Source organism: Protomyctophum parallelum, assembly GCF_964188405.1.
Source record: "Protomyctophum parallelum genome assembly, chromosome: 21".
In the NCBI taxonomy this organism is placed as follows: Eukaryota; Metazoa; Chordata; class Actinopteri; order Myctophiformes; family Myctophidae; genus Protomyctophum; species Protomyctophum parallelum.
In genome coordinates this window covers 34337524-34365152 of record NC_139713.1, presented here as the reverse complement: position 1 = coordinate 34365152, position 27629 = coordinate 34337524, and the positions used below count along the sequence as shown (strand labels likewise).

General features: G+C 42.4%; 1 protein-coding gene across 2 annotated transcripts; it reads left to right on the top strand.

Annotated features, from left to right (window-relative positions):
* The first annotated feature begins 289 nt into the window (after nt 1–289).
* On the top strand, nt 290–27108 carry LOC310879497 (methyl-CpG-binding domain protein 2-like). 2 transcript variants are annotated; one of them, XM_083794231.1, is made up of 7 exons: nt 290–756; nt 3624–3786; nt 8184–8315; nt 10966–11056; nt 13631–13811; nt 22433–22550; nt 26147–27108. In XM_083794231.1, the coding sequence occupies exons 1-6, from the start codon at nt 644–646 to the stop codon at nt 22521–22523; spliced, it is 771 nt and encodes a 256-aa protein (XP_083650357.1). In that variant the 5' UTR covers nt 290–643; the 3' UTR covers nt 22524–22550; nt 26147–27108. The 2 variants fall into 2 exon arrangements, with proteins under 2 accessions (XP_083650357.1, XP_083650356.1); XM_083794230.1 differs by having other exon boundaries at nt 292–756; nt 23688–27108.
* Nucleotides 27109–27629: the final 521 nt, after the last annotated feature.

Here is a 27629-nt window from a genome sequence, read left to right as displayed (position 1 = left end):
CTGGTGAGGCGAGGTTAAATGCACACTGGTTCATTAAAAATAGAAACCGAGGGATCTGCGAGGTCGACTGGCTTTGGCCTCTCATTCACGTGGATTCGCACGGTAGCCTATGAGTGAGTCTGGCCAAAGCCAGGCTAAGGCCATAGCTAAATCTCCCCCAGAACCTATGCAGAAAAGAAACCCAAAACGGTAGAAAGTCTATGGTAGAACCCCCACGACGTCACGCTGTGACGTAAGCGACGTTCCACCCACACACGCACGCAAGTGCGCGCCGCACACAAACACGAGTGGAGGAGTGCTGCGCACACACACGGACTGTCAAACATGGGAGCCGATACGAACCGGATTACGTAAACAAAACAAAACAAAAAAATGTTTACTTTTATCTCCGCAGATCGACTCAACGGATTTCCTTCGTTTATTCATCCGTTTGTTAATCCGTTTATTCTGTGATTGACTTTATTTTAAACCTCTCTCTCCCCCTAGCTCTCACACACACACACACGCGCGCGCGCCGACAACCCCGCTGGACTTGTTTTGTTTTTTTTCCCTCGTTTCTTTGGACTTGTAATAGATCGGATTGGAAACATTTAGATTGGATTAAACTCGACAACATTCTCCTCCTCCATGTTGTTGGAGGAACATGGAGAGGAAACGGACCAGTGATTGTCCCGCGCTGCCGCCGGGTTGGAAGAAGGAAGAAGTCATCCGGAAGTCTGGACTCAGCGCTGGAAAGTGCGATGTGTACTATTACAGGTGTGTGTGTACACGCACGCACGGCGCGCACGCGCGCGCACACACACACACACACATACACATACACATACACATACACATACACGTACACACACACACACACACACACACACACGCGGCTTGGTTTCACTTCAGACAGTCAGTTCAGTGCAGTCGGTGCCCCGTTTTGTTCGTGCGCAGTGGCTACAAACAAAGTACGTTGTAGACTAGTCTCTATAGAACCAGTTTATATTGTATTTTATATCAATATGTGAAATAGTGAAAGTGTATAGCACTGGACCTAGAATGGCTGTGATGGTACATAGGCTAGTACTAGCCTACTAGCCTATGTAGCCTACTATCGCAGCCATTCTAGCAGTGGTGGTAAAAGTACTCAAATATTTTACTCAAGTAAAAGTATCAATACTGCAATGTAGAACTGCTCCACGTTACAAGTAAAAGTCCAGAATTCAAAATGTAAGTAAGTAGCCTACAAAGGTATTGGCATCAAAATGTACTCAAAAGTACCAAAAGTACAAAGTACTCATTGTGCAGAATGTCCCATTTCTTAGTTACTTAGTTTACTTAGTTACTTTTCACCACTGCATACTAGGTCTTCTACTGCTATACTTTCACTAGGCCTACTACTACTAGGCTACTATAAATTATAATACTGCTGGTGCATCGTCAGTCAGTAGCAGTTGTCAGAGTTCTCACAGCAAGTCTGGCATAATTCCAGTGCAATTACATCATTTTAGGGGCACGGCCACTTGGCCAATGGTGGTGTCTTTTTCTTGGCGGGCACAAAGGCCCTCAATGTGAAATTGTTGGCTATTTATTTTCCCCAAAATGTGAAAAAGTAAATTATAAAAGTAATGTAAAGTATAGGTGCCTACCTAAAACACACGATTTGAACACCTACATTTACCTTTCAACTTATTGTTTATGCCATAACGAATCTGCAGAGTTTGTAGCAATTTGAGCAACGATGAAATATTAAGCCTTAAATGTCACGTTCAACTTCAAGCATGTTATTTCGGACCAATATTCGAAGCATACACATACAATATTAATTTTTTTTTATTTTTACATTTTGGAAAATAGCCAATTTAACATTGTTGTGTGCAGACTTCCTAGGCTGCTTCTTCCTGTTACCAAATACAACGTTGATTTTAAGTCCACAGAAAAAAATATTTGGGTGATTCTAAGTCCACAGAAATAATTAATTTAGCTAAAGGGATGATTCCATCTTTAATGCATAGTATTCTATCAGTGAAAAAATATTCCCAAACATCTCCTCAGTCAAACAGGGGTAGAGTGCCTGGATGGTAACCGTAAGGTTGCCAGTTCGAACCCGGGCTCCCCCAGAGTTACTGTCGAAGTGTCCTTGAGCAAGACACTGAACCCCTAATTGCTCCCGATGTGCTAGTTGGTGCCTTGCATGGTTTCCGCTGCCATCGGTGTATGAATGTGCGTGTGATTGGGTGAATGTAATGCACAATCTCTGTAAAGCGCCTTGGATAAAGGCGCTATATAAATGCACCATTTACCATTTACAGTTAAAGCTGCCTGATATGAGGCAGTGTGGGTGGGGAACCCTATGTCCTCCATCTAATTGCACGTCGGTACTGTGATGTCAGGCATGTCCAAATAGTCCATATATTTGGTCAATGCGCACACATGACTGCTTGGAAATCATCAGTACCTGTTGTCAGAATACTTGGAGCCCTACAGTCAGTAGTCTACTGTCTACATCAGTACTGTGGTGTCAGGCTCGTGGGTGTATGACATTTCACAGTAAGGACTAAGGAGCTATATCCATCAAAACTAGACCGATGCCTGGCTTTGGGCACCGGCCCATTCGGGGACCACATAAGTCTGGACTTCGGCCCATAGGCAGAGATTATACGGAAGCATGATTGGCCCGGGTCAGAACATGACCGGGCCAATCAGTGACTGCGTTTCAACTGCTGTGCTGTTACTATACAACAGTGAAAAGCAGCCTCTGATGTATTATGTGCAGCCATGTGTATATGGTGACATAACATACACGCTGCTCTATAAAAGCAATTTCCAGCCACTGAACACAGGTGGTGTTTAACTGCAAAAATACATTGCCCTCTTGCTGTATTGTTTTGTTAGCCCAAAGAAATCTACCAAAAATGTATTCCTCCCCACACACATTTGCGTGTTGTTGCCACTGCTGTTGTATCCTACTGACTCACCTGCCTGTGAGATGAGCCCATACGTTCAGTGACAAATATCACCCTCCCAGCCCGAGCCAATGTGTTCATACAGACAAAGCCGGATGCACCACAGTGGATTCTAACCCACATCCTCCGTGGTGGTTGGCAGGCATTTTTTCACTTTGCTACCTGAGCGTCTTTACTAAATACAAAAATGTTCACCCCAAATCATGCTCACCCTGGTTCAAATCCAGTGACGGACACTCAAAACAGTCAAGACGACTCATCTCCGTTGTAACTGTTGTTATAACGTTTTTGCCTAACTACTTCCTAACTTGTTAGGAAGGGACTGTAGTCTATTCTCACCAAGTGGGGGGTGAGCGTTCCGCACCGGCAGGGCGGGTGGTCCACCCCTGGGGGGCAAGAGTTCCGCTCACGAGGGGCGAGTGGTCTGCCGAGGGTTCCGGTTATCCTTTCATATGTTTAATTATTTCAGTGGAGGAGAAGAAGGGATGTTCACACAATGTAGCTTCCAGTAGAAAAAAATATTATAGTTCTCATTTCTCAAACAACGTTAACTGTATTGTTGTTGAGCAACCTGTTGAGATGTGAGTGCTTTCTTTTGGACTCTTATTTCTAATTATGTATCAGTCTCTCTTGGTACATTTGTTTATTCACTGATTTGTTGATTTGTCCTTTTAGTCCGTCGGGGAAGAAGTTCAGAAGCAAGCCCCAGTTGGCCCGCTACCTCGGCAACAGCGTGGACCTGGCATGTTTCGACTTCCGTACAGGACGCCTGGGCACTGCCGGCCAGCTCACCAAACACAAGCAGCGACGACACGAACGAGCTGCCGCCATCGCAAAGGTAACTAGCGCGCTAACGCTATGTGTGTGTTAAAGGGAAGAGTTCCGGTTTTGAATAGGTTCCTTCTCCTCTCTCTCTTGTCTCTCTGTGTATCTCTGTCGCACTTTACAACCCAAATAAAAAAATAAATTAGCTTTATTGGCATGGCACATTTATTATTTATGTGTTTATTTAGAAAACCTCTCATGAATCCTTCTTTTTCACACAGTGCAGTAATGAGTGAGCTTCCCTAGAATGACACAGTGCAACCTGGCCTGCCAGGCTGCCACCTCTGCCTCATTTCTGCCTGCGACAGCCTGTATTCTGCCCTTGTGTCCTCCCGGTTTTAGTCTCGTGTTGCCAGACTGTTGCCTCTCGCAATTTTCAAATGCTTCCGTCATACAGTCTGGAGAACGGAAGCTCTGATCATCTTTACACTCGCGCAAATTTATCGTATTATAAATCAAAATCATCTAAGCATAGCTTGCAGCTTAGCAGAAACAGAAATACAAAAATGACATGTAAAGATATTTTGCTTGGAGGTGTAGTTCCAGACTCTATATAACATTCAGAGATTGTGGAATTGTTGTCTGGCTAGGCGAGACTATCCCGCTTTAGGGTCAAATAATGTACTTTGATTTGATTGTTTTCTGTCCTGAAGCCCTGGTGTGTCTGTGAGCCTAGCTTCAGAACCAGCTGGCAGAGGGGTCCCTTATTTCTGTTCGATAAATGCAGTGTAGTGGTAGTGGTGTAGTGGTAACGCAGTGCTTAGTGGGGGGAACTTGATTGGCCCTGCATGCAACTGTGTTTGTGAACACAACATTCTTAATCCCCCCCCCCTTTTTCCTGTACAATTCTGCATGCAGGGAGATGTTTTTCCCATTTTGTGAAATCTTGGCTTGTTAATGCCATTTTTAATAAATCATGTTTTTAACACAGTGACATGCATCCCATTTGTGGTGCCTCAGATGGGTGTAAGTGAAGCCCTGCACCGATTAGAGGCCTCTCATTATGTGGTCACTGGGTTCAGTTGGACGATGTGTTCATGGTTTTTGGCATTTTTTGGTCCCTCCCTCACTATGGAAGTAAATTATAGGGAATCTCAAGGAATATGAAAATATGGTAATAGTTCTTATCTTCTTTCTTCTAGTTCTTATCATATGGCCCTAGAAACATTCAGGAAAATCGTTTCATGTTAAACATGAAAAAGACTAATATATCCTTTCAACAATGGCCCACTTCCACAGAACAAATAAAGACAAGTTCGGTCAAACATGCACAGTGACCATACATGTTATGGTTTGACTGACTGATGTCCAGGCTCTGTTGTAATAACATTTTCTCTGTGTCATGTAGAGAAAATGCAAATTTTGATTTTAGTTTTAGTCATAGTCTTTAGAATTATACCATAGTTTTAATTTTAGTCGCCTGGAATGTTTTAAAGATATATTTTTTATTTTTAGTAGCTTTTTCTACCTTTTATTGATAGGTTGAAAGTAATCTGACAGGGAAATTGTCAATATATTTATTCTCAGTTTTAGCCTTCATGGCTTAGTTTTCATTTGGTTTTCGTCAGTGAAAAAAGGTAGTCGACAAATATCTTTCGTCATAGTATTAGTCGACGGAATCAACACTGGCCTGTGGATTTCTGCAGCTGTTCTGCAAATGTATTTATATCCTATTCTGACCGGGCACCCATTTTGGTGTCAGCATCATGTTATGCTTTAGCTATTTAAAAATAGCAGATCTACAAGCTCATATCGCGCCACCGAGTGGCGCGATACGAGCTTGTAGGTCTGCTATTTTTGAAAAATCGAAGAGCGACTGACATTTTTAGAATCTGATCTCAGGTCAGAATGGGTTCATCAGACCAGTGTGTGTCCGGCGGAAACCTCGTATGAATCTGATCTCAGGTCAGAATGGGATATATACTGCAGTGTGCAGTATACGTTGAAGAGGGCTGGGCTCATATTGCGTCCCTGTGTCACCCCACGTAATTAGGGGCCAGGCAGCTCTGCTGCCGCCAGTCCCCTCTAGTATGTGCCTTAATTATTCGTCTTTCTTCCACTTTCTTCTTCTGCCAGGAAATCGGCCTTATCATGCATGAAACTAAACAAAACTTTGCATAGGTCCAGTCCTATGCCAAACTTCCTCAACTGGCATTGTTTTGTGGACTAATAGTCCTGATGATGGTGCTATGGCAATAGATGGATAGATAGATAGATATAATTGTTTTTTTTCTCGCTACTGTAGCTCCAATATTCATGAAAATGAATTACAAAATGTTGACAAAAAAAAGAAAAAAAAGACACTGCTAAATTTGTAAAACAGTTTTTCAACTGGTCAGCCAAATGAAATATCGGGTTATAAGTGATATATTACACCTGTTCTTGAGGTCATTGTCCATCCCCCAGATGACAGTGAAGTGACAATTTAATTATTTCTCTACCAGGTCCATATATATACGTACCTCCCAGCTATGGGACGTTATTTGCTAAGTTGAGCCCCAGAGCAGCTGTTAACATTGATCCGGTTGCTATGCAACGCCTCCATCACCACCAGCTATGGGTTACCTCAGTTCAAAGCACGATTTTCAAACCTCCATAAGTCAGAAATCTAGGAGAGCTTAGCTGTCCTTGGTGATATTCAGCCATCCAAAGTTCGGATGTCATTTGTGACTTTGTCTCGCATCGCTCCCGACATGTAAACGTTTCTGGCGAGAGGTAAACGATAATCAACAAACTATACTATAAAAAAGGCGCGGTGAGCTTGTAGATATGCTATTTTCGCAATATTTATCTGTGGAGCCGAGTCAAACAAAATGGAATGTCTCAACCCATACATTCCAGTGCTTGTCAGGATGGGCAGTTCGAATATAGATTATTTGCGGGATTAGGCCACTGCTCCCTGTTTTGTAAAGGTTTTGTACCAGGGAGGGACCACTGTTAGCCCATTCTGACCTGAGATCAGATTCATACGAGGTTTCCGCCGGACACACACTGGTTCTGATTAACCCATTCTGACCTGAGATCAGATTCTAGAAATGTCAGTCGCTCTTCGATTTTTCAAAAATAGCAGACCTACAAGCTCGTAGCGCGCCACTCGGTGGCGCGCTATGAGCTTGTAGATCTGCTATTTTTCAATAGCTAAAGCATAACATGATGCCAACACCAAAATGGGTGCCCGGTCAGAATGGGTTAGAGATGAAGAGAGTGAATACTGAATCATTATACATAATAATCTCATCGGGTTAACTTCTAGACTGTGAAACAAATTCAATAGTGAACTACAGTAAACTATTCCTAATTGTGTTGGGGACCCAAACAAATCTTAAACATGATGTTAATTGTTAATGGGCTACTCTACATATAGTTTATTTGTACAACTACAACCCAACTGAAAAAGTTTTTTTCCCCACATGCAATGGAGATTTAAAGAGTCACAGTGCCATCTTGTGGTGAAATATTATAATAAAAAAGTGCATCAAATTATAAGACATTTCTTTCTATCTTTTTCCTTGACATATCTAAAAATGCTCTCCTTTTTTTTCTCTCTCTCTCTGCTGTCGGGACGGAGCTCCAAAATGTTAATTAATTATTCAGGAAATGAAAAAACTAAATAGGATATACATAAAAAAATAAGCATTACTGCCTCATCAAACTTGGTATTCTGACTTTGAAAAATGTCAGTTACTTTGCATGTGTCATTATATTATCACTACTTTACCCGAATCCAGCTCAAGTAGACAGTAGAGATGGGAAATGTTCCCTGTTATTTTCCGTCATTGATAACAACAGCTGACAATGGATCTCCATCGCAACACGTGAAAGAAATGAATGCCCAGATGCTTCGTGACACTGCTTAATGCTTATAGACGCCTACAATATTAAGCAGGACTTTAAATTGTACAATAACTTCGGCAAAGAGTTGCAGTATTAATAAAACAAGGTTGTTGTCAATGATCTCTTGGCCCTACAGCAATCACTTATCACATTAATGGCAAGTTTTCTTCACAAAAAGACGCACCTCTGCCACATTCAGCTACAGCTGAATGAAAGCACATTTTAACCCATTCTGACCGGGCACCCATTTTGGTGTCCGCATCATGTTATGCTTTAGCTATTTAAAAATAGCAGATCTACAAGCTCATATCGCGCCACCGAGTGGCGCGATACGAGCTTGTAGGTCTGCTATTTTTGAAAAATCGAAGAACGACTGACATTTTTTAGAATCTGATCTCAGGTCAGAATGGGTTTATCAGACCAGTGTGTGTCCAGTGGAAACCTGGTATGAATCTGATCTCAGGTCAGAATGGGTTAAGTTGTCCTATTTGGCCCCTTACCTGTTCGCTGTGACTAAAACTAAATAAAAAAGCATTCTGTCAAAATGAACACTGCTCTCCTCACTCTCTCTTTCAGGGTGACCTCAACACGTCTCTTCCCATCCGTCAGACGGCATCCATTTTCAAACAGCCCGTTACCAAGGTGATAGGTTACCCGGACAACAAGGTCAAGAGTGATCCTCAGCGAGGGACGGAGTCACCCAGACAGGTTCTATTCTATTTTATTCTATTCCATTTTTTACTTTAACGCTCCGTTAAAATCTATTCTATTCTACTTCATTCTCTTCTACTTATTTCTGTTCTGTTTTTGTTTACTGGTGTTCTGCTCTCCAATCTATTTCATTTTAGTATACGCAATACATGTTCTGCCTTTCTCCAAAGTGCTTTATAATGGGGACACGGTGACGCAGTCGGTAGCGCTGTCGCCTCACAGCTAGAAGGTCCTGTGGGGACAATGTGGGCACTGGGGGGGACATGTTCTCTCCTCCTCGCATCATCAGTGCCCATATACCCTAGGTGGTTTTGGCGAAAGGGCCTTTCTGTGTGGAGTTTGCATGTTCTTCCAGTGTCCCCTATAGGATACCCTCACAAAAGACATCTCTAAACTGCCTCCCCCTGGCCTGATGGAAGGGAAAGGAACTGGTTGGTTCCACGCGCTACGTCCGGCCGGGGAAACTCCCCCCAATAGTGTTTTCACGTGCACACGCAGGTACGGCAGGGTACGGTGCACGTGTGCGGGCTGCATGCTAGAACGTGTCCCCCTCAAGACACGCTCAAGTACCCAAATCCAGTGGTTACTCGCATAACAGGTTTACTGGCTGTAAGCGCCAACCACCCCCCCCCCCCCTCCCGGTTAAGACTGAGGTTAGGTTTCTGGGTTCTGGGACTTCAGTGTTCTGTACCGTACAAATTTGTTTATGTATAAGTACAGAACAAAGAATGTTTGCTTTCGCCAAATGCAACATCGGACAATGGCTGACAACAACAACGTCAATATGTAGGAAATGCCCATACTGGCTCCATTGCATGGTCTTGATAAGAACAAACAAAGAGGTAGGAGCGCACACCAATGGTGCGGAGGAGCTGACCAAGGGAGATGAACTGGAAAAAGGAGAGGTCACACAGCTCGTAGTCACGATGCAAAAATCTTGTGATTTCAGGGTATATCACCAGTAAGAACACACTGGTGAATTGATAACATAACATAATAACATTCGAATCCGCTAGTTGTGTTTACCTGAACGTCCTCATACACGGTATTACATCTGCAGTGTGTGTTGACACCCTTTGTTTCTATTATAGTCTAGGTCGGGCATTCACTTCTAGTCATTTTTACTAGTTGACTAGTTGCCTAGTTTACTAGTAGTAGTAGTCGAATAGTAGTACCAACAACTAGTACCAACAAGGTCTACTAGTGGATTTACTAGTCGACTAGTTGAATAGTCGACTAGCTGCTTAATGCCCTATTATAGCCTACACCTAATTCAACGCATTCCTTGTTTCCTACTACTATTTATACACCAGTAAACTATAATACAATAATATTAATCACACATAATTAAATTCATTAACAAGATATTTTCTAATGCTGGTCTCGTCACGAGTTTACACAGTTGACTGCACATACGCACGTGCCTCAAATTAAAATGTCATTAAAATACCCTACCACCGGGAAAATAAAGTAAATAAATTAAACCTTCTGATTCTAAGATCCTGAGTCACTGCTGCCCTGATTTTATTTTATTTTATAAAGTATATTTATTGGTTTTTTAAAGACAAACAGACATTACACAACAAAAACATAATAACAAACACACAATAACAAACAAAAGAAAAGAAAAACAGCTCAGGCACAACACTATTATAAATAAAAAGATTGAATATACAAAGACATGACAAGGACAATGAACCAAAATGACAAGTGACTTTCGAATTTTGATTCTCAATCAGGGAATACATCCATACAGTACATTAATTACATATATTAAAAAGGCAGACAATAGTTATCATAGGCACCAAATCATTACAACAAGAGCAGACCCATGCATGCTCCACTCAAAGGCGGCAACCGCCACCCCTCCAGGCGGCAGGGCCACCGCCCCAAGAAGCGGCCCCGACGCAACGCATCGAGCCCCTGCCCGGGCGACAGCTGCCCTGATTTAATTTTATGCTACTCTTAACCTTCCATTCTGATGTACTACATTTTTGTAATCTATTATGCTATTCCCAACCTATTCGATTATATTAATCTATTCTACTACATTGTTCACTTTTTGCTATCTTTTCTACTACAGTATGTTGTACTATTGTGTTCTATATTCTATAATCTATTATCTATTGTATGGCACTTTAAAGGGAAATTGCTCTCAGGAACGGCTCAACTGATTTTGTCCTCATCGTGATGTCATCAATGTCACCCTACTTTGTATAATTCCTCCTCTACTTCAGTCTTCAGTTCCAAATTTGCATTTCCACTTTGTTTACAATGTCTGCCATTGTTGATTTAGATTTAGATTATAATGACTCAAATATTAAATAATCTGCATATCAGCACCCCCACCACCTCAGGACATTGTGGTACTGCAGCTAAAACTGCTTTCAAAGTCCAGAAAGAAATGACAACGACTGGTTATATCAGAGTGGTGATTGAGGATCAAACCATTTTTCAACTTTGAGGGACATAGACCATATGATATTAAATATTAAAATCATTTTAAAACTAGACTAACACTAAAACATTCCAGGTGACTAAAATGTTACTATGAACACTAGAGACTATGACTAAAGAGACTATGACTAAAACTAAAATCTAATTTTGCTGTCAAAATCAACACTGTTTTCTACTCTCTTCCATGCAGCTGTTCTGGGAACAACGGCTGAAGGGGATGCGCTCGTCCGACATCGACCAGGAAATCCTCCGAACCCTGGAGCTTCCCACCGGAATCCAGAGTGAGAACTGGGCCATTTAATCATTCTAACATTCCCTTTGCTTCACTTATTTTAATTGTATTTATTTTCAGATTGACTATTACACCAGGGCTCCACTGGGCGCGTTGCGTCACGCGTGCGTCACGCGTGCGTGCGTCAAAAAACAAACCGGTTCAATTTTATGGTGACGGAGACGCGACGCAACGCGGGCAGTGGAGCCACCCTCCATTGATTAAAAGGGCACATTCCCGACACTGACGGAGACGCGCCGCAGACGCGCCGCAGACGCGCCGCAGACGCGCCCAGTGGAGCCCTGGCGTTAGTTGCACTTTTAGCCTACTTTTAGCCTACGTTTTCTTGATAGCCATGATTAGGTACAGAGTTATACTGTTTGTACTACCGTTTTGTCTTAAATAGGGATGCAAAGGAATATTCGGCCACCGAAACTATTTGGCCGAATAGTGGCAAAAAATGCATATTTGCTGGTATTCGGTTCGGTTGATTTTAGAGCCGAAACTCTAAAATCAAAGAACCGGGGTTACCTTTCGTAACCTACTGTTTTGTTATGACTAGTCCTTACCCGTTCTGAATATATGCAAACAGCAAATCATGTTCAGTGTGTGATGTAATAGATCACATTACTGATAGGGGGGGGAATTGTTTACAGATGGTCTTGGGAAGTTGGGTTGGGCACTAAAGTATAGGCTAATTAAATGCTGTAGTACAATCATAAGTACACCATTGATGTGTGATGTAAATATGGTGGTGATATTCTGCTTATAAATGGAAGTTATTGAATATTTCCAAGGTCGGTGTTGCACTTTGTAGACGGTCCCTAACCGCTCACCGTCTGCTGCCCGTGGAGATATAAGCTATTAAACGGTGAACGCGGAGGTTGGCTTTTTGGGCTTCAAAGCAAGTTGTAGTTTGTTCTTTATATAATCAGGATAAGAATTAGATGTTTTGTGTGATTTAGGAACGTGTCGTTGTCATTGCATCTGTCTGTATGTATTTTGTCATTGTGTTGTTCCGACGGCACGGGATCTGTCTTCTCCAAACGTCTCCATTTGGCCACCCCGAGACCCCGACAGATAAGCATTCCGTTGTGATCGTGCTGTTCAGTGTGTCACGCAGCCACGCTGGGTGCGCGCAGGGCTGTAAGCTGTCGTTTTCAGTGTCCAGGCTTTGAGCGTGCATGTAGCCCATGTGTAATGCACGGCGAAGGAGGTGGTTGAGGAGGGGGCGGACAGTGTAAATGGTGCATTTATATATAGCGGCGGAGCGGCTGCAGTCCTGGCTGTGTGTCGCTGATCATAAGCCCAGAAACAGTGTCCTCGGAGCGGCTGCAGTCCTGGCTGTGTGTCACTGATCATAAGCCCAGAAACAGTGTCCTCGGAGCGGCTGCAGTCCTGGCTGTGTGTCGCTGGTCATTCACATCCAACACGGACACAGAACAGATGCTCCGACGGGGCTGGGTTTCGCTTCCTACGTCACACTACAAACGGTGACCTATCGAATTATGCGTCCCACACCCCCTCCACAGGCACACAATTCTTCAAGTTACAATTCTCCATGATCGTGTGGTGATGTAAAAACAATATCTGTACAGTAAATATGACAGTTGCGTCGGTAAAAAGTAGCCTAGCTGGATTGTGGGAGCGTGCAGATTTATTTTGGCATGGAGAGATGTGTGCTAATAGTGTGGCTCGGTCGGAGATAGACCACGGACAAATAAACGGGTTTTTATTCACTAATAAATTCATTATTAATCTTATTGGAAAAATGGCTTCGTTAAGACCTCCATATTATTATGGTCAATGCCTGTGTGAAAAGTGGGAGCGATTGGTGCAGGCAATGAGGAGATAAGTGTTTGTTTCTGACAGACAGACAGACAGACAGACATTCAGACATTCGCTCAATTATAGTATGATGACGTGATCAAAATGTAATAATGTGTTTTGCCATTATCATGTAGCTCTACAACAAAGGTACGGCCATGGCCGCAATAGTACAAAAACATGACATATAATATTAATCATATTCGGTTTTCGGCTAACTGTTTCCTATATTCGGTATTCAGTTTTGGCCAAGAATTTCCCATTCGGTGCATCCCTAGTCAATAAAACCCCAGTGTAGTCCTCAAACTACAGCTTGTAGTGTTAAAAGTGCACAGTACAAACCACATCTTTTAGCTCGCAATCTAATTTGTAGGACCTAAACCTGTATAAAAACCAGTGGTGGAAAATGTACACACATTTTTTACTTAAGTATCAATAATGCAATGTAGAAATCCAGTGTTACAAGTAAAAGTCTGGAATTAAAAAAATATTTGAATAAAAGTATTGGTGTCAAAATTGGTGACCTAAATCTTAGGTCACCATAATTTTTTATATAATTTTTTTTTAATAATAATAAAAATCCACAAAGTACCCTATTGGCCTGAATATAAGACTAGGTATTTTTCCAATGGAAATATCCTAAAAAACTGGGTCGTATTATAATCGGGGACTATTTGACATTCAATGTTCTTTTTCCACAAATGAGTCTTGAAAAATGTCAGAGTGGTCGAATCAACACTGCTTCTTTATATTCAAGGCATGGGGCCAGACGGTGGCGACAGTGACACGCTGCTCGCAGCCATAGCCAGTGCGCTGCACATGCGCACAGCTCCGGTCCTGGGTCAAAGGTCGCCGGCAGCTGACAGGAACCCGGCCGTCTGGCTGAACCCAGATCAGCCACCCTGCCGCTCCTTCACCATCACAGAAGAACACATCAAGTCAGTCAAGTCAGCTTCTCTTCTCTTCTCTTCTCTTCTCTTCTCTTCTCTTCTCTTCTCTTCTCTTCTCTTCTCTTCTCTTCTCTTCTCTTCTCTTCTCTTCTCTTCTCTTCTCTTCTCTTCTCTTCTCTTCTCTTCTCTTCTCTTCTCTTCTCTTCTCTTCTCTTCTCTTCTCTTCTCCTCTCCTCTCCTCTCCTCTCCTCTCCTCTCCTCTCCTCTCCTCTCCTCTCCTCTCCTCTCCTCTCCTCCCCCCCCCGCTCTCTCTGTTTTGTCCCTGTTGCTTTCACTTTCTTATCTTTTTTAAGCAGTGTCCGTTCTATACACAGCTTTGCGTGTGCAATTAATTAGCAGCTGATTAAAACACAAGCAAGACCAACGCATGCATGCACACACTAGCCTGCACCATGCGCGTGTGTGTGCGCGTATTTGCAAGCAACACCTGATTTGCTTCAAGTGGCACTGGTGAGCCACTTATTACATTATTTATTCATTATTGCCCTGTAAGGGCCCGAGAATCTGGATGGAATCCTGTAGTGTGTTATGCCTTTTAGATTATCTGCTATTATCTTGTAAGATTATCCTGTAGTGTGTGACACTTGGAAGTGCAGCATGTTCTGTCATTTCGCAGACAAGCTTTCATATTTTCTTATTTTAGAAGATAAATTATTATCATCGGCACCGTTCAAGGTGTGACGGGCCCAAGGTTTTTGATACCGGTCACGGTGGTCAGTGCAAATGTATTTATCATATCTGTCCCGCATAATGTTTGTTCCAATGTTAAATGTCAAAAACAGAATTCAACTAGATAAAGTTGTATAATAAATGTCTCCACCAGGGCAGGTCAGGTTGTGGCCTCCTGGTGGCGCTATAATAGGCCAATGTGAAAAGGGTGCCATTTCTTCTTACGCCTTGGATGGCAATTGGATGAATTGAGGCATTTTGTTCCAAAAATTGGTTTTGCAAAAATCCACACGTTGGTGGCGCTATAACAGACCAATGGGAAAAGGGTGGGATATATTCCTCTGCCTAGTAGGAAAGTCCATGAAAGATTTCACTTAAATTGCATGCTGCGTTCATGATTTGAGGCTTTTTGTTCAAAACGGGCCAATCCTGCAAACTTCGAAAGCCAATGTTAGCCAATTAGGATGGAATATGAAATATTGGACAGATCCGGCTTAGACACATGACTATAGAGCGTCAGAGTCCCTCCCCCTTTCAGAACGACGAGGAAATGAATCCCAATGCATTTTTCCCATAGGCATTTCAAAACGTATTTATTTAAAGACCTTTTAAGCGTCGTACGAAGCCAACTCTTGTCGTGACAAATCATGACAACACACACAATATTTTGGACCAAACAAATAATTACAGAAGAAAAACAACAAAAAAAGTGTTGTAACCTGCCGTTCTTTTCTACTTTCTAATTATTTGTTTGGCCCGAAAAATTGTGTTTGTTGTCATGATTTGTCACGACAAGAGTTGGCTTTGTCCGCGGCGTAAACGTCTTTAAATAAATACTTTCTGAAAAGTCTATGAGGAAAATGAACAGGGATTTATTTTCCGGGTCTCTCGAGCGGGCGGGACTGCGGCGCTCTATAGAGAGAGTGTGTAACGATTTGGATTTTTGGACAAAATCTGGAGGAGTAATATCAAAACATGTGTTATTCAAAAGTCGGCCTCCTGGTGGCGCTATAACAGGCCGTTCTGGAAAAGTTGGGGTAGAGGTTCATCATTGGCATCCAGGAAGTGTGTGTGATTGTGGTGCCGGAGATTAGCTGGTAACGGACGGACAGACGAACGGACACACACACACACACACACACACACACACACACACACGAACGGACGGACGGAGTGCAAAACATGAAAACATACTCTCTCCCCATGCCTTCGGCCTGGTGGAGAAAAAAATATTAATCTGAATGAATTTGTATGAGTTAATCGTTAAGTAAAATGTCATGATGGTGCAGACAGCCCTAGTGGGGATGTGAGTCATATAAGCGCCTTGCCTGCCCGCACAGACGGCAGACGACTGCAGGGATAGATAGTTGACAAGAAGAGTTTCAGACAGGACTACATTATAGGTTCTGGTGAAGCAAATTCCATCTCCAACCCTGTGGAAGAACAGCAGCTCTGAGCTGAATATTGAACAGACACAAACTGACCATTTTCGGTCGTGTGTTCGTCCCGGTGAGACAAATACAATTATAAGGGACATTGCTGGCTTCTTCGGAGTTCTTCCTCTTGTCGGTGCCACTTAACCCATTCTGACCTGAGATCAGATTCATACGAGGTTTCCACTGGACACACACTGGTCTGATGAACCCATTCTGACCTGAGATCAGATTCTAAAAATGTCAGTCGTTCTTCGATTTTTTTCAAAAATAGCAGACCTACAAGCTCGTATCGCGCCACTCGGTGGCGCGATATGAGCTTGTAGATCTGCTATTTTTCAATAGCTAAAGCATAACATGATGCTGACACCAAAATGGGTGTCCGTTCAGAATGGGTTAAAAGCGAGAGCTGTCAATTTTCCCCCTGGTGCTCTTAAAAAAATAAAATTCTCACAGGCAACAGAAGCTTCACCGCATGTGCTGCTTGTAAACAATGTTAACTTGCTGTGACAGCAGCAGGCTCCTGGACGCCTGCTCGCTTTATCGGGTTAAAACGCCCTAAAGCTAAACGATCTAAACCATGTGGCTGCGTTTCACACAATAGCATTCAGACAATGGGACGCTGTGTGTAAAAGGCTGAACGTGTCAAATTTACCGAAGTGTCTCGCAGCGGAGGAGGTACACTTGAAAGCGGAGTGATTGCAGCATGTTCGAATGCATGTGTAATAAACCTCCCACGGGGCAGCATGTATGCACCCCCTCAATTCATATTCTGTTGTACGAACGGTGTCTCTCGCTGTAAGTAGTACGTCCGGATATGTGACGTGTTGAGGTAGGTCTCCTTAATGTTGGTTATTAATTATTTTAACGTTTTTATAGAGCGTCTCGCAGTCCCGCTCCCTTTCATGACGACGCCAGGCCCAGGAAATAATTCCCAATGCATTTTTCCAATAGACATTTCAAAAAGTATTTATTGAAAGACCCTTTAAGCGTCGTACAAAGCCAACTCGAGTTGTGACAAATAATTACAACGAAGAAAAAAAAGAAAGAATGTGTTGTAACCTGACGTTTTCTTCTTCTTTATAATTATTTGTTCGGCCCAAAAGATTGTGTTTGTTGTCATCATGATTTGTCACAACTCGAGTTATCTTTGTACGAGGCTTTATGGTATATTCAGTGATTTCACTTAATTCAAATATCACTTATTTTTTTGTTTTGTTGTGATAATCCTCCCTACTATAGAGTGTGCTGACCATATAAGGAGTTCCTCCCTGTCCCCAGTTAACCCCTGGGGGTCAAAAAACCTTAGGTTTCGTTTTTGACTCTCTATCCTGATTGGACGAAAGGCTGGGTCCCACAGCCAAAAACGAAACCTAAGGTTTTTTGAGTGAAATCACTGAATATACCTTTAAAAGGTCTTTAAATAAATACTTTTTGAAATGTCTATGAGGAAAATGAATGGGGAATCATTTCCTGGGCCCTGGTAGGGGGCGCGACGCTCCATTGCACAGCTTGGTTGAATGCTTGATTGGTCGGCAATAACTGATTAATTCAGTTGTGTGTTATTTCTGAATAATAACCACTGAGCTCAATAACAGGTTGCTGTCTAATCAAAGGCTCAGAGCACCTGCTGTGCTGCTTGATTTTGTGCTTACGTCTCAAAGTGTGGGCACCCCTGGCATAGTGCCACATACGTCTCAAAGTGTGGGCACCCCTGGCATAGTGCCACATACGTCTCAAAGTGTGGGCACCCCTGGCATAGTGCCCCATACGTCTCAAAGTGTGGGCACCCCTGGCGTAGTGCCCCATACGTCTCAAAGTGTGGGCACCCCTGGCATAGTGCCACATACGTCTCAAAGTGTGGGCACCCCTGGCATAGTGCCACATACGTCCCAAAGTGTGGGCACCCCTGGCATAGTGCCCCATACGTCTCAAAGTGTGGGCACCCCTGGCATAGTGCCCCATACGTCTCAAAGTGTGGGCACCCCTGGCGTAGTGCCCCATACGTCTCAAAGTGTGGGCACCCCTGGCATAGTGCCACATACGTCTCAAAGTGTGGGCACCCCTGGCATAGTGCCCCATACGTCTCAAAGTGTGGGCACCCCTGGCATAGTGCCCCATACGTCTCAAAGTGTGGGAACCCCTGGCATAGTGCCACATACGTCTCAAAGTGTGGGCACCCCTGGCATAGTGCCACATACGTCTCAAAGTGTGGGCACCCCTGGCATAGTGCCACATACGTCTCAAAGTGTGGGCACCCCTGGCATAGTGCCACATACGTCTCAAAGTGTGGGCACCCCTGGCATAGTGCCACATACGTCTCAAAGTGTGGGCACCCCTGGCATAGTGCCCCATACGTCTCAAAGTGTGGGCACCCCTGGCATAGTGCCACATACGTCTCAAAGTGTGGGCACCCCTGGCATAGTGCCCCATACGTCTCAAAGTGTGGGCACCCCTGGCATAGTGCCACATACGTCTCAAAGTGTGGGCACCCCTGGCATAGTGCCACATACGTCTCAAAGTGTGGGCACCCCTGGCATAGTGCCACATACGTCTCAAAGTGTGGGCACCCCTGGCATAGTGTCACATACGTCTCAAAGTGTGGGCACCCCTGGCATAGTGCCACATATGTCTCAAAGTGTGGGCACCCCTGGCATAGTGTCACATACGTCTCAAAGTGTGGGCACCCCTGGCATAGTGTCACATACGTCTCAAAGTGTGGGCACCCCTGGCATAGTGCCCCATACGTCTCAAAGTGTGGGCACCCCTGGCATAGTGTCACATACGTCTCAAAGTGTGGGCACCCCTGGCATAGTGCCACATACGTCTCAAAGTGTGGGCACCCCTGGCATAGTGTCACATACGTCTCAAAGTGTGGGCACCCCTGGCATAGTGCCCCATACGTCTCTACTGTATGTTGGGTGTGTATGTATAGGCAGTGGTGGAAAGGAACTAAGTGCATTTACTTAAGCACTGTACTTAAGTACAATTTTGAGGTGTTTGTACTTTACTTGAGTACTACTTGAGTAAATTAATACTTTTACAAATATAAATTATTTGAAAACTTTAGTTACTAGTTACTTCGTAGATTTGGATTATCATTAGAAAACATACATTTACCACATCAGCCCTATACACGTTTCGGAAATGAGAAAATAGCCGATCTAGTGTGAGAGTGATAAAAGTTATTTGTAAAGGAGATGCTGTAGTCGCATCGATTGGCCACTAGATGGTAACATTCAACCACAAATAAAGTACAGTTGCTTTACTGTAATATTTGCTCGCTTTAAAACACTGCCCCCCCCCCCATTTATTTCCCACAGACCGCACGCTCAGCCTCGGCGGTTCTTGCATTCTTGTATTTGTTTATCTGAGTATAGGGTTAGGAATAAGTTTAGGGCTAGGCATAGTTTTACTGAGGTTACATTTAGGAATGCCTGGTGGCGACCGTTCTGAGGTCGAACGCGCTTTGGAGCGAGCGCTCTTATATTCGTTTTAAATTGAACTATTCTCCACTAATAGTAGAAATTCAAAATATAATGCGTCAGAGCGGAGTTCCACTACCATCGCTACTACAACTACTACTACTATAACTACTGCCACTACTCGTACTATAGCCCCATCTGTGACCTCCGCTTTTGCTGTAGCTGAAGGAATTATACGTCACACATCGTCGCCATCCTCAATCAGGGGTGCCGGGGCGAAAGTTCTGTTTCCAAACACCAGCAAGACGCCCTGAGGGCGAGAAGCGTGCACACATCCGCCTGGGTGACGGCAGAATGCTGGGCGAGCGCTAGAGCTTTGGCATGGGGGGGTCAGATCAACATATGGAATGGATTCTGTACTGGCCATATATGGAGCGTGTCTTGAGTGTACAGGGTTTGATGAGGACAGATCAACATATGGAATGTCAGAACAGGAAGGACGAGTGGGGAAGTATCAACATGTCAGAACAGGACAGCTCCATATATGGAGATCTAAGGGTTTGAGGTCAGATGTAGAGTTGCTCCATATATGAAGATCTACGTGAGGATCAAGTCTTCTTCATTAGATGAGGTCAGTGTCGTAATCTTCATATATGGAGATGGCCATGTATGGTGGCGTGACGTGTCACGTGCCGAGGCGTGATGTCGCGAGGTGTGACCATATATGGAGGTGTGGCGTGACCACATATGGAGGCGTGCTGTCTCAAGGCGTGACCACAAATGGAGGTGTGATGTCACGAGGCGTGACCATATATGGATGATTCCCTGAAGAAGACCACCTAGGTCGAAACGTTGGATTCTTGTCAATAAATATACAGAATCGTGGCTACGAGTTTGCTGCCTTTTTCTTATTTTTACTTGTTTACTGCCTTAGGCCAGCACCTCACCAACACTGGTGTGCGACCTATCCTGTTTTGTCTACGTGACCATATATGGAGGCATGATGTCACGAGGCGTGACCATATATGGAGGCGTGACTAGTGGAGATGCGTGACTAACAGGAGATGCAGGTTTTCATAGTAAATGCGACCTATGGTCACAAAACATGTAAAAGCAGTCCAATGTTCCAACAGAAACAACGGTTTCAACCGGGTGTCTTGATTTTGATTAGAAATCATACATTAAAGGTATATTCAGTGATTTCACTTAATTCAAATATCACTTATTTTTTTGTTTTGTTGTGATAATCCTCCCTACTATAGAGTCTGCTGGCCATATAAGGAGTTCCTCCCTGTCCCCAGTTAGCCCCTGGGGGTCAAAAAACCTTAGGTTTCGTTTTTGACTCTCTATCCTGATTGGACGAAAGGCTGGGTCCCACAGCCAAAAACGAAACCTAAGGTTTTTTGAGTGAAATCACTGAATATACCTTTAACCACTTCAACCATACATTTCGGCTTTTTTTACCAATTTTATTTTTTATTGAACCAAGCTTTGTCCAAGCTCTAATGCCTCTCTATAGCAATAGCATTAGAGATGCAAATCTTCTCTTCTGGTTACGCAAAATATTATACATCAATTTCCTTGACCTCTACAGCGCCCAACCCTGTTATGTTCCTCTTAAACCCATTCTGACCGGGCACCCATTTTGGTGTCAGCATCATGTTATGCTTTAGCTATTTAAAAATAGCAGATCTACAAGCTCATATCGCGCCACCGAGTGGCGCGATACGAGCTTGTAGGTCTGCTATTTTTGAAAAATCGAAGAACGACTGACATTTTTAGAAACTGATCTCAGGTCAGAATGGGTTCATCAGACCAGTGTGTGTCCAGTGGAAACCTCGTATGAATCTGATCTCAGGTCAGAATGGGTTAATACTGGCTAGGTCTGTCTGTGCCTTTCTGTGTCTCCTATATCCTTTTCGCAGCCTCTAAATCTGGCTCATAATGAGCTCCTGTACCTCTACCTCCTTCTAGTCCCCGGAGGCCCTAAGGGATATACAGTATGTCTGGCTTGGGTTGCACCAATTAGTCTTTACTAAGCCTAGTCCTATCTGCTGAGTCAATCTTTGTTAAGACTATTCTTGCGAATGGACTATACCAAGGCTGTATAGAGTGGAGTGTGCTTTCAGAAGATCTGACGGCTGTGCCTCCTTTAAAGGACCACTTCACCACTTTTCAACCTATCTTCATATAATAGGTCCTCACTAATAATCATGAAAAAATGGCGCAATTCTTTTCTACTCGGTCTGTGTCTCATTGGAGGGCTGTGGGCAGTTCAGAAACCGTCTTCCAGTGACATCATCGATGGGGAATACAAGTTAATTAAAACTGCAGGCTTTCTAGTCCTGAAAAGTTGCAATGCGAAAATGGAAGCCATCGTTCTCACGATGATGAAAATCTAAACATTTTTGTAAAGAAATCTTGTTTAAAAAATAATCTGCCTAATGATGATGTCACTGGAAGACGGTTTCTAACCTTCCCACAGCCCTCCTATGAGACACAGACTGAGTAGAAAAGAATCGTTCCATTTTATCATGATTATTAGTGAGGACCTATTATATGAAAATACGTTGAAAAGTGGTGAAGTGGTCCTTTAATGTATGTTTCGTAATAATAATCAAACTCTACAAAGTAACTAGTAACTGAAGTTTTCAAATAAATGTAGCGGAGTAAAAAGTACCATATTTTCACCCGAGATGTAGCGGAGTAGAAGTAAAAGTACTGGAAATTGGAAATACTCAAGTAAAGTACAATTACCTCAAAATTGTACTTAAGTACACTACTTAACCCATTCTGACCGGGCACCCATTTTGGTGTCAGCATCATGTTATGCTTTAGCTATTTAAAAATAGCAGACCTACAAGCTCGTATCGCGCCACCGAGTGGCGCGATACGAGCTTGTAGGTCTGCTATTTTTTGAAAAATCGAAGAACGACTGACATTTTTAGAATCTGATCTCAGGTCAGAATGGGTTCATCAGACCAGTGTGTGTCCGGCGGAAACCTCGTATGAATCTGATCTCAGGTCAGAATGGGTTAAGTAAACTTTACACCACTGAATAATGATTTCTGTCTCCGTTCAGGGAACAGGAAATGAAGGTGTTCTACGCCAGGAGGAGTTTGGAGGAGGCACTGGCCGCCGACAGCAGAGCACGACTGGCCGAGAGCTCATAGGAGGACAAGGCCACGTAGGAGAGCCAGGTATGTTACAATTTACAATTTAGCAGACGCTCTTAATCCAGAGTAGAGATGCCAATGATTAATCGATTTTCTGATGAATCGTCGGGTTCTCCGAAATCGAAAAAAATGTTTTTTTTCTTTTTTTTTTCTTTTTTAACCCATTCTGACCTGAGATCAGATTCATACGAGGTTTCCGCCGGACACACACTGGTCTGATGAACCCATTCTGACCTGAGATCAGATTCTAAAAATGTCAGTCGCTCTTCGATTTTTCAAAAATAGCAGACCTACAAGCTCGTATCGCGCCACTCGGTGGCGCGATATGAGCTTGTAGATCTGCTATTTTTAAATAGCTAAAGCATAACATGATGCTGACACCAAAATGGGTGCCCGGTCAGAATGGGTTAATAGCCAAAATATAGGCTAATACGTAAGGCTGCATGATATATCGAACATGTACCTTCATCATAGTGGAGAATATAAGTATAAATCAAGTTGAGCAAAGCCACTCTTCTCTGCCCCTCTCTCTGACACAGTTAACGATCGCTTGTGCCAGTTAACGATTTCGAGTGCCTGCCAGACAGACAATCAGATGAAATGAAGGCAGTTGTAGAGTAGAGTGAACTGAACGTTTTCTGTTTATATCAAGTACTTCAATCCAAATGGATTTCATTTTCCATCCTGAATGGCGGTAACTAGCATACAATGAGAACTGAGAAGATCTCCACAAAGGTTTACTCATCAAAACTGATTATAAAACTGTAACCATCAAAGCATGCACTCAACATATAATGGTTATGTGACCATGGCATGTGCATAATATAAAATCTTAAAAGTTTTATCTGATATTGATATTGAATTAATCGATTATTAATCTGCAGAGCTGTCGAATATTCGATTTGGCTGATGGTCACTTTCTGGCATCCCTAATCCAGAGCGACATACAGGAAGCAAGAAAACAAAAACATAGGCAATACATCAAATACATCAAAATAGTCAATAGTTCAGTTCTTCACAAAATGAGAGTGGCTTCTGAGTAGAATATACGTGAATATACGCGTATATGCATGTATACGTATGCATGGGTGAAATATACGTAGCCCTCCCTCCCTCCCTTTAAACCCCATTGCATATTAATTTAAGACTCTTTCTTTTCAGAATCCCTTCTTCAAGCAAGATTGGACTAACGCGCGCGCGCACACACACACACACACACACACACACACACACACACACACACAAGATTACACACAACGTACAGACATCAACTATACTTGCCTTACTTTCAGGTCGCTAGCCGGGAACTTTGACTCTTATCCCCCAAAATTGCCCAAAATAAATAAATGGATACATAAAAACATTATAAAATATCATGAATATAAAGTACAGGCTACGATGAATATATCATGAATATGCAATAAACACGCAGTATCATCAACAAATGGAGATGTCGTATGCTTGTGCTGTTCAGTTGTAGTCTACATACATGTCTGTCCTGATTCATATTTGTTTCGAAGACTTTGAAATGACAGTGACCTTGACCTTTGGCCAGCACATTTCAGCCAGTAAACCCATTAACCCATTCTGACCTGAGATCAGATTCATACGAGGTTTCCACTGGACACACGCTGGTCTGACGAACCCATTCTGACCTGAGATCAGATTCTAAAAATGTCAGTCGTTCTTCGATTTTTCAAAAATAGCAGACCTACAAGCTCGTATCGCGCCACTCGGTGGCGCGATATGAGCTTGTAGATCTGCTATTTTTCAATAGATAAAGCATAACATGATGCTAACACCAAAATGGGTGCCCAGTCAGAATGGGTTAAAGGGATATTTCACTTTCAAATAAAATAGTGTATATAAAAGTAATCCCGCCCCCCTCACCCTTTTAGATTAGAAGAACATTCTCATGTGTGTGTGTGTGTGTGTGGGGGGGGTTACATTACTTTTTTCATTTATTTTGTATATATTTCATCAATGTTAATTTTATTTTAAAGTGAAATATCCCTTTGAAACCTGAGGCCGATTCTACAAATTTGTTCCGAATCAGTGGTTTGCAAACCTTTTTTGTGCCAAGGACCCCCAAATTGATATACCGGAATATATTATATAGTTGGCCACGGACCCCCCCATCTGAAAATGTTTCGTGCCAGGGAGCCCCAGAAGAACACTCAAAAATAGCAGATGTATTGTGCGCACTAGCATGCTTGTGAGCTTGTATATCGGCTATTTTTGAATAGCCAACGCTAAAATGTAAAATGGCACAGATGCTTTCCTGTTTTAACCCATTCTGACCTGAGATCAGATTCATACGAGGTTTCCACTGGACACACACTGGTCTGATTAACCCATTCTGACCTGAGATCAGATTCTAAAAAATGTCAGTCGTTCTTCGATTTTTCAAAAAATAGCAGACCTACAAGCTCATATCGCGCCACTCGGTGGCGCGATATGAGCTTGTAGATCTGCTATTTTTCAATAGCTAAAGCATAACATGATGCCAACACCAAAATGGGTGCCCGTTCAGAATGGGTTAAACGGGTAAGTCATCCTTTCCTCCAGGCGGTGCTGATATTCATGAAGTGGGGATGGACAGACAGGTTGATTTAGATTTTGTCCACTAATACTAGGACGAAAAATGTTCGTCGACTACCTTTTTTCACTGACTAAATGAAAACTCAGCTATGATGACTAAATATATTGACAATTTCATCAACAAATACAATCTAGACTAAAATTAGGAAGGGACTAGTGGACAAGAGATAAAAGTCATTTTACACTTGATTGCATGCTGAAAATAGCAGATCTACTAAGTTGTGAGCTTGTAGATCGGCTGTTTTGAGCTAAAATACATTTTAGTCGACTGAATCAACTGTAGATCTAGTCGACTAAAACTAGACTAACACTTAAACATTCCAGGTGTAAAAAATGCGGCTAAAACTAAAATCTAAATTTGTCCAAATCAACACTGCTCTCTGGTTGTCGCTGCATGGCTGAGTCACAGGAATGCTATAATGCCACACGAATGTGCTTGTACTTTTTGCAGTGGTGGACTAGTACTCAAGTACTCAAAATGTTTACTTAAGTAAAAGTATCAATACTGCAATATATAAATTCTCTGTTACAAGTAAAAGTCTGGAATTAATACAAAAGTATTGGTATGAAAATGTACGAAACCATAAATTATATACCATTATGTAGAATGTCCCCTTTTAACAAGTTTTCAAATGTATATACCAGTAAAAGATCTACACGTTGTGAGCTTGTAGATCGGCTATTTTGAAATGTGTTGATTAAAAGGCTGAAGTGGAAGAAACTAGTTACTACAGTTTTCAAATAATTGTAGTGGAGTAAAAATATATATTTTTTGCTCTTAGATTTAGTGGAATAGAAGTACTGAAAACTGGAAATGCTCCAGCAAAACAAAAATTACCTCAAAATTGTACTGTACTTTAGTACAATACTTGAGTAATTGTACTTAGTTACTTTCCACCACTGACTCCCTGTTAAATAGTTATCAGCAGCCAACTGCCTTCAGTCAACCTCGAAATCTGACGTTTCCTACTCTCCTTTTACGTACAAAATAATTTCACAAAAATGTGCTTTATTTTCAGCGCCGAGTTTCAAAATACACTTCTGGATCTTCAAAAATTGTGCTTCTTTGTAATGAAATATATAACCATGCATTGTTTATGTCTTGATGAATCTGGGAATTGAACATTGAAAGGAAATCTTAACAATGACAGGGATAGGAATTTTCGACTATGCCGAAAAACCGTAGACCTCCAAATACTTCGGCCCTCTTTTTGTTATTTTAGTCATCATGCATTTCGTAAACATTTTGTAAAATGCGGCGGAGGGGCAAATACTAATGTGCTAAGTTAACCCATTCTGACCTGAGATCAGATTCATACGAGGTTTCCGCCGGACACACACTGGTCTGATGAACCCATTCTGACCTGAGCTCAGATTCAAAAAATGTCAGTCGTTCTTCGATTTTTCAAAAAATAGCAGACCTACAAGCTCGTATCGCGCCACTCGGTGGCGCGATATGAGCTTGTAGATCTGCTATTTTTCAATAGCTAAAGCATAACATGATGCTGACACCAAAATGGGTGCCCGTTCAGAATGGGTTAATGTAAAAAAGAAAATCAATGGATTCCCGCGAAGATAAAATACTCGTTGTACATACTGGTACTACTGGTAATCTTTCTTTATTAGTAAGTGCTACTGGTACAACATATGGTGTGATATTTGTAGTACAATAATACATCTTTCCCAGCAATTTAAAGCATTTTTCCCTTTGCCACTGCATTGGTCCAATATTGGTTTAAGATGTTTTCATTGTACCTTTGTGCATATTAAGATTTTCATGTTTTGTTTATTTTTCTCTTTTTCTATGTAAGAGTTTATAAATTATAAATATGACCATATTCTAATTTTATGCACATATGAGATGTGCGAAATGGATTATTTAATAGTGAATTAATTTTTTTAGATTTTCTTTTATATTTCAAGTTAAAAGTGCTTGTATAAAAAAAGATCTTGATGTGAAATAAAATAAATATATACAATTGATGGATGTCTTGTCTTGTCTTGTTACTAATACTACTATTCAATTTGACTACTTGTTGCTTTCAATGTTTTGGCTTTTGATTAATTTATGTCATATTCTTGAGACGTGTGGGGACAAGATTTAGCCGACATTTGACCTGAATTCCCCTTTCATTGTCAATGGGAGATCTTGAGACGTGTGGGGATAAAAGCTCTTTATAGGCCCCTCAAAAATCACACTTGTGTGAAGTGAGAGGGGTCCATCATACATCATTTCATTCTGGCCAATCACAATAAGCGTCCTCACTTTTCTGTCCTCATTGTAACCTTTCCGTCTTCATTTGTCTGCCCTACGTCTATCTATAATGCCCCAAGTCTCTACGTCTGTCTCTCTGTAGGCTCATTCATAGTCTGGGTCTTCGGTGGTGAGGTGACCACCGGAGCTGAAATAACGTTGAGCGGTGGTGAGTAAAAACAGAAGGGCTTGAGCCGTGGCGCTTAAGCCATTCTGACCTGAGATCAGATTCATACGAGGTTTCCACT

Bases quoted from the DNA above. Each gene is read 5' to 3' on its own strand.
- LOC310879497 (XM_083794231.1), top strand. From the start codon at position 644: ATGGAGAGGAAACGGACCAGTGATTGTCCCGCGCTGCCGCCGGGTTGG. The intron at 757-3,623 runs GTGTGTGTGTAC...TTGTCCTTTTAG, and splicing joins TGCGATGTGTACTATTACAG to TCCGTCGGGGAAGAAGTTCA. The intron at 3,787-8,183 runs GTAACTAGCGCG...TCTCTCTTTCAG, and splicing joins GAGCTGCCGCCATCGCAAAG to GGTGACCTCAACACGTCTCT.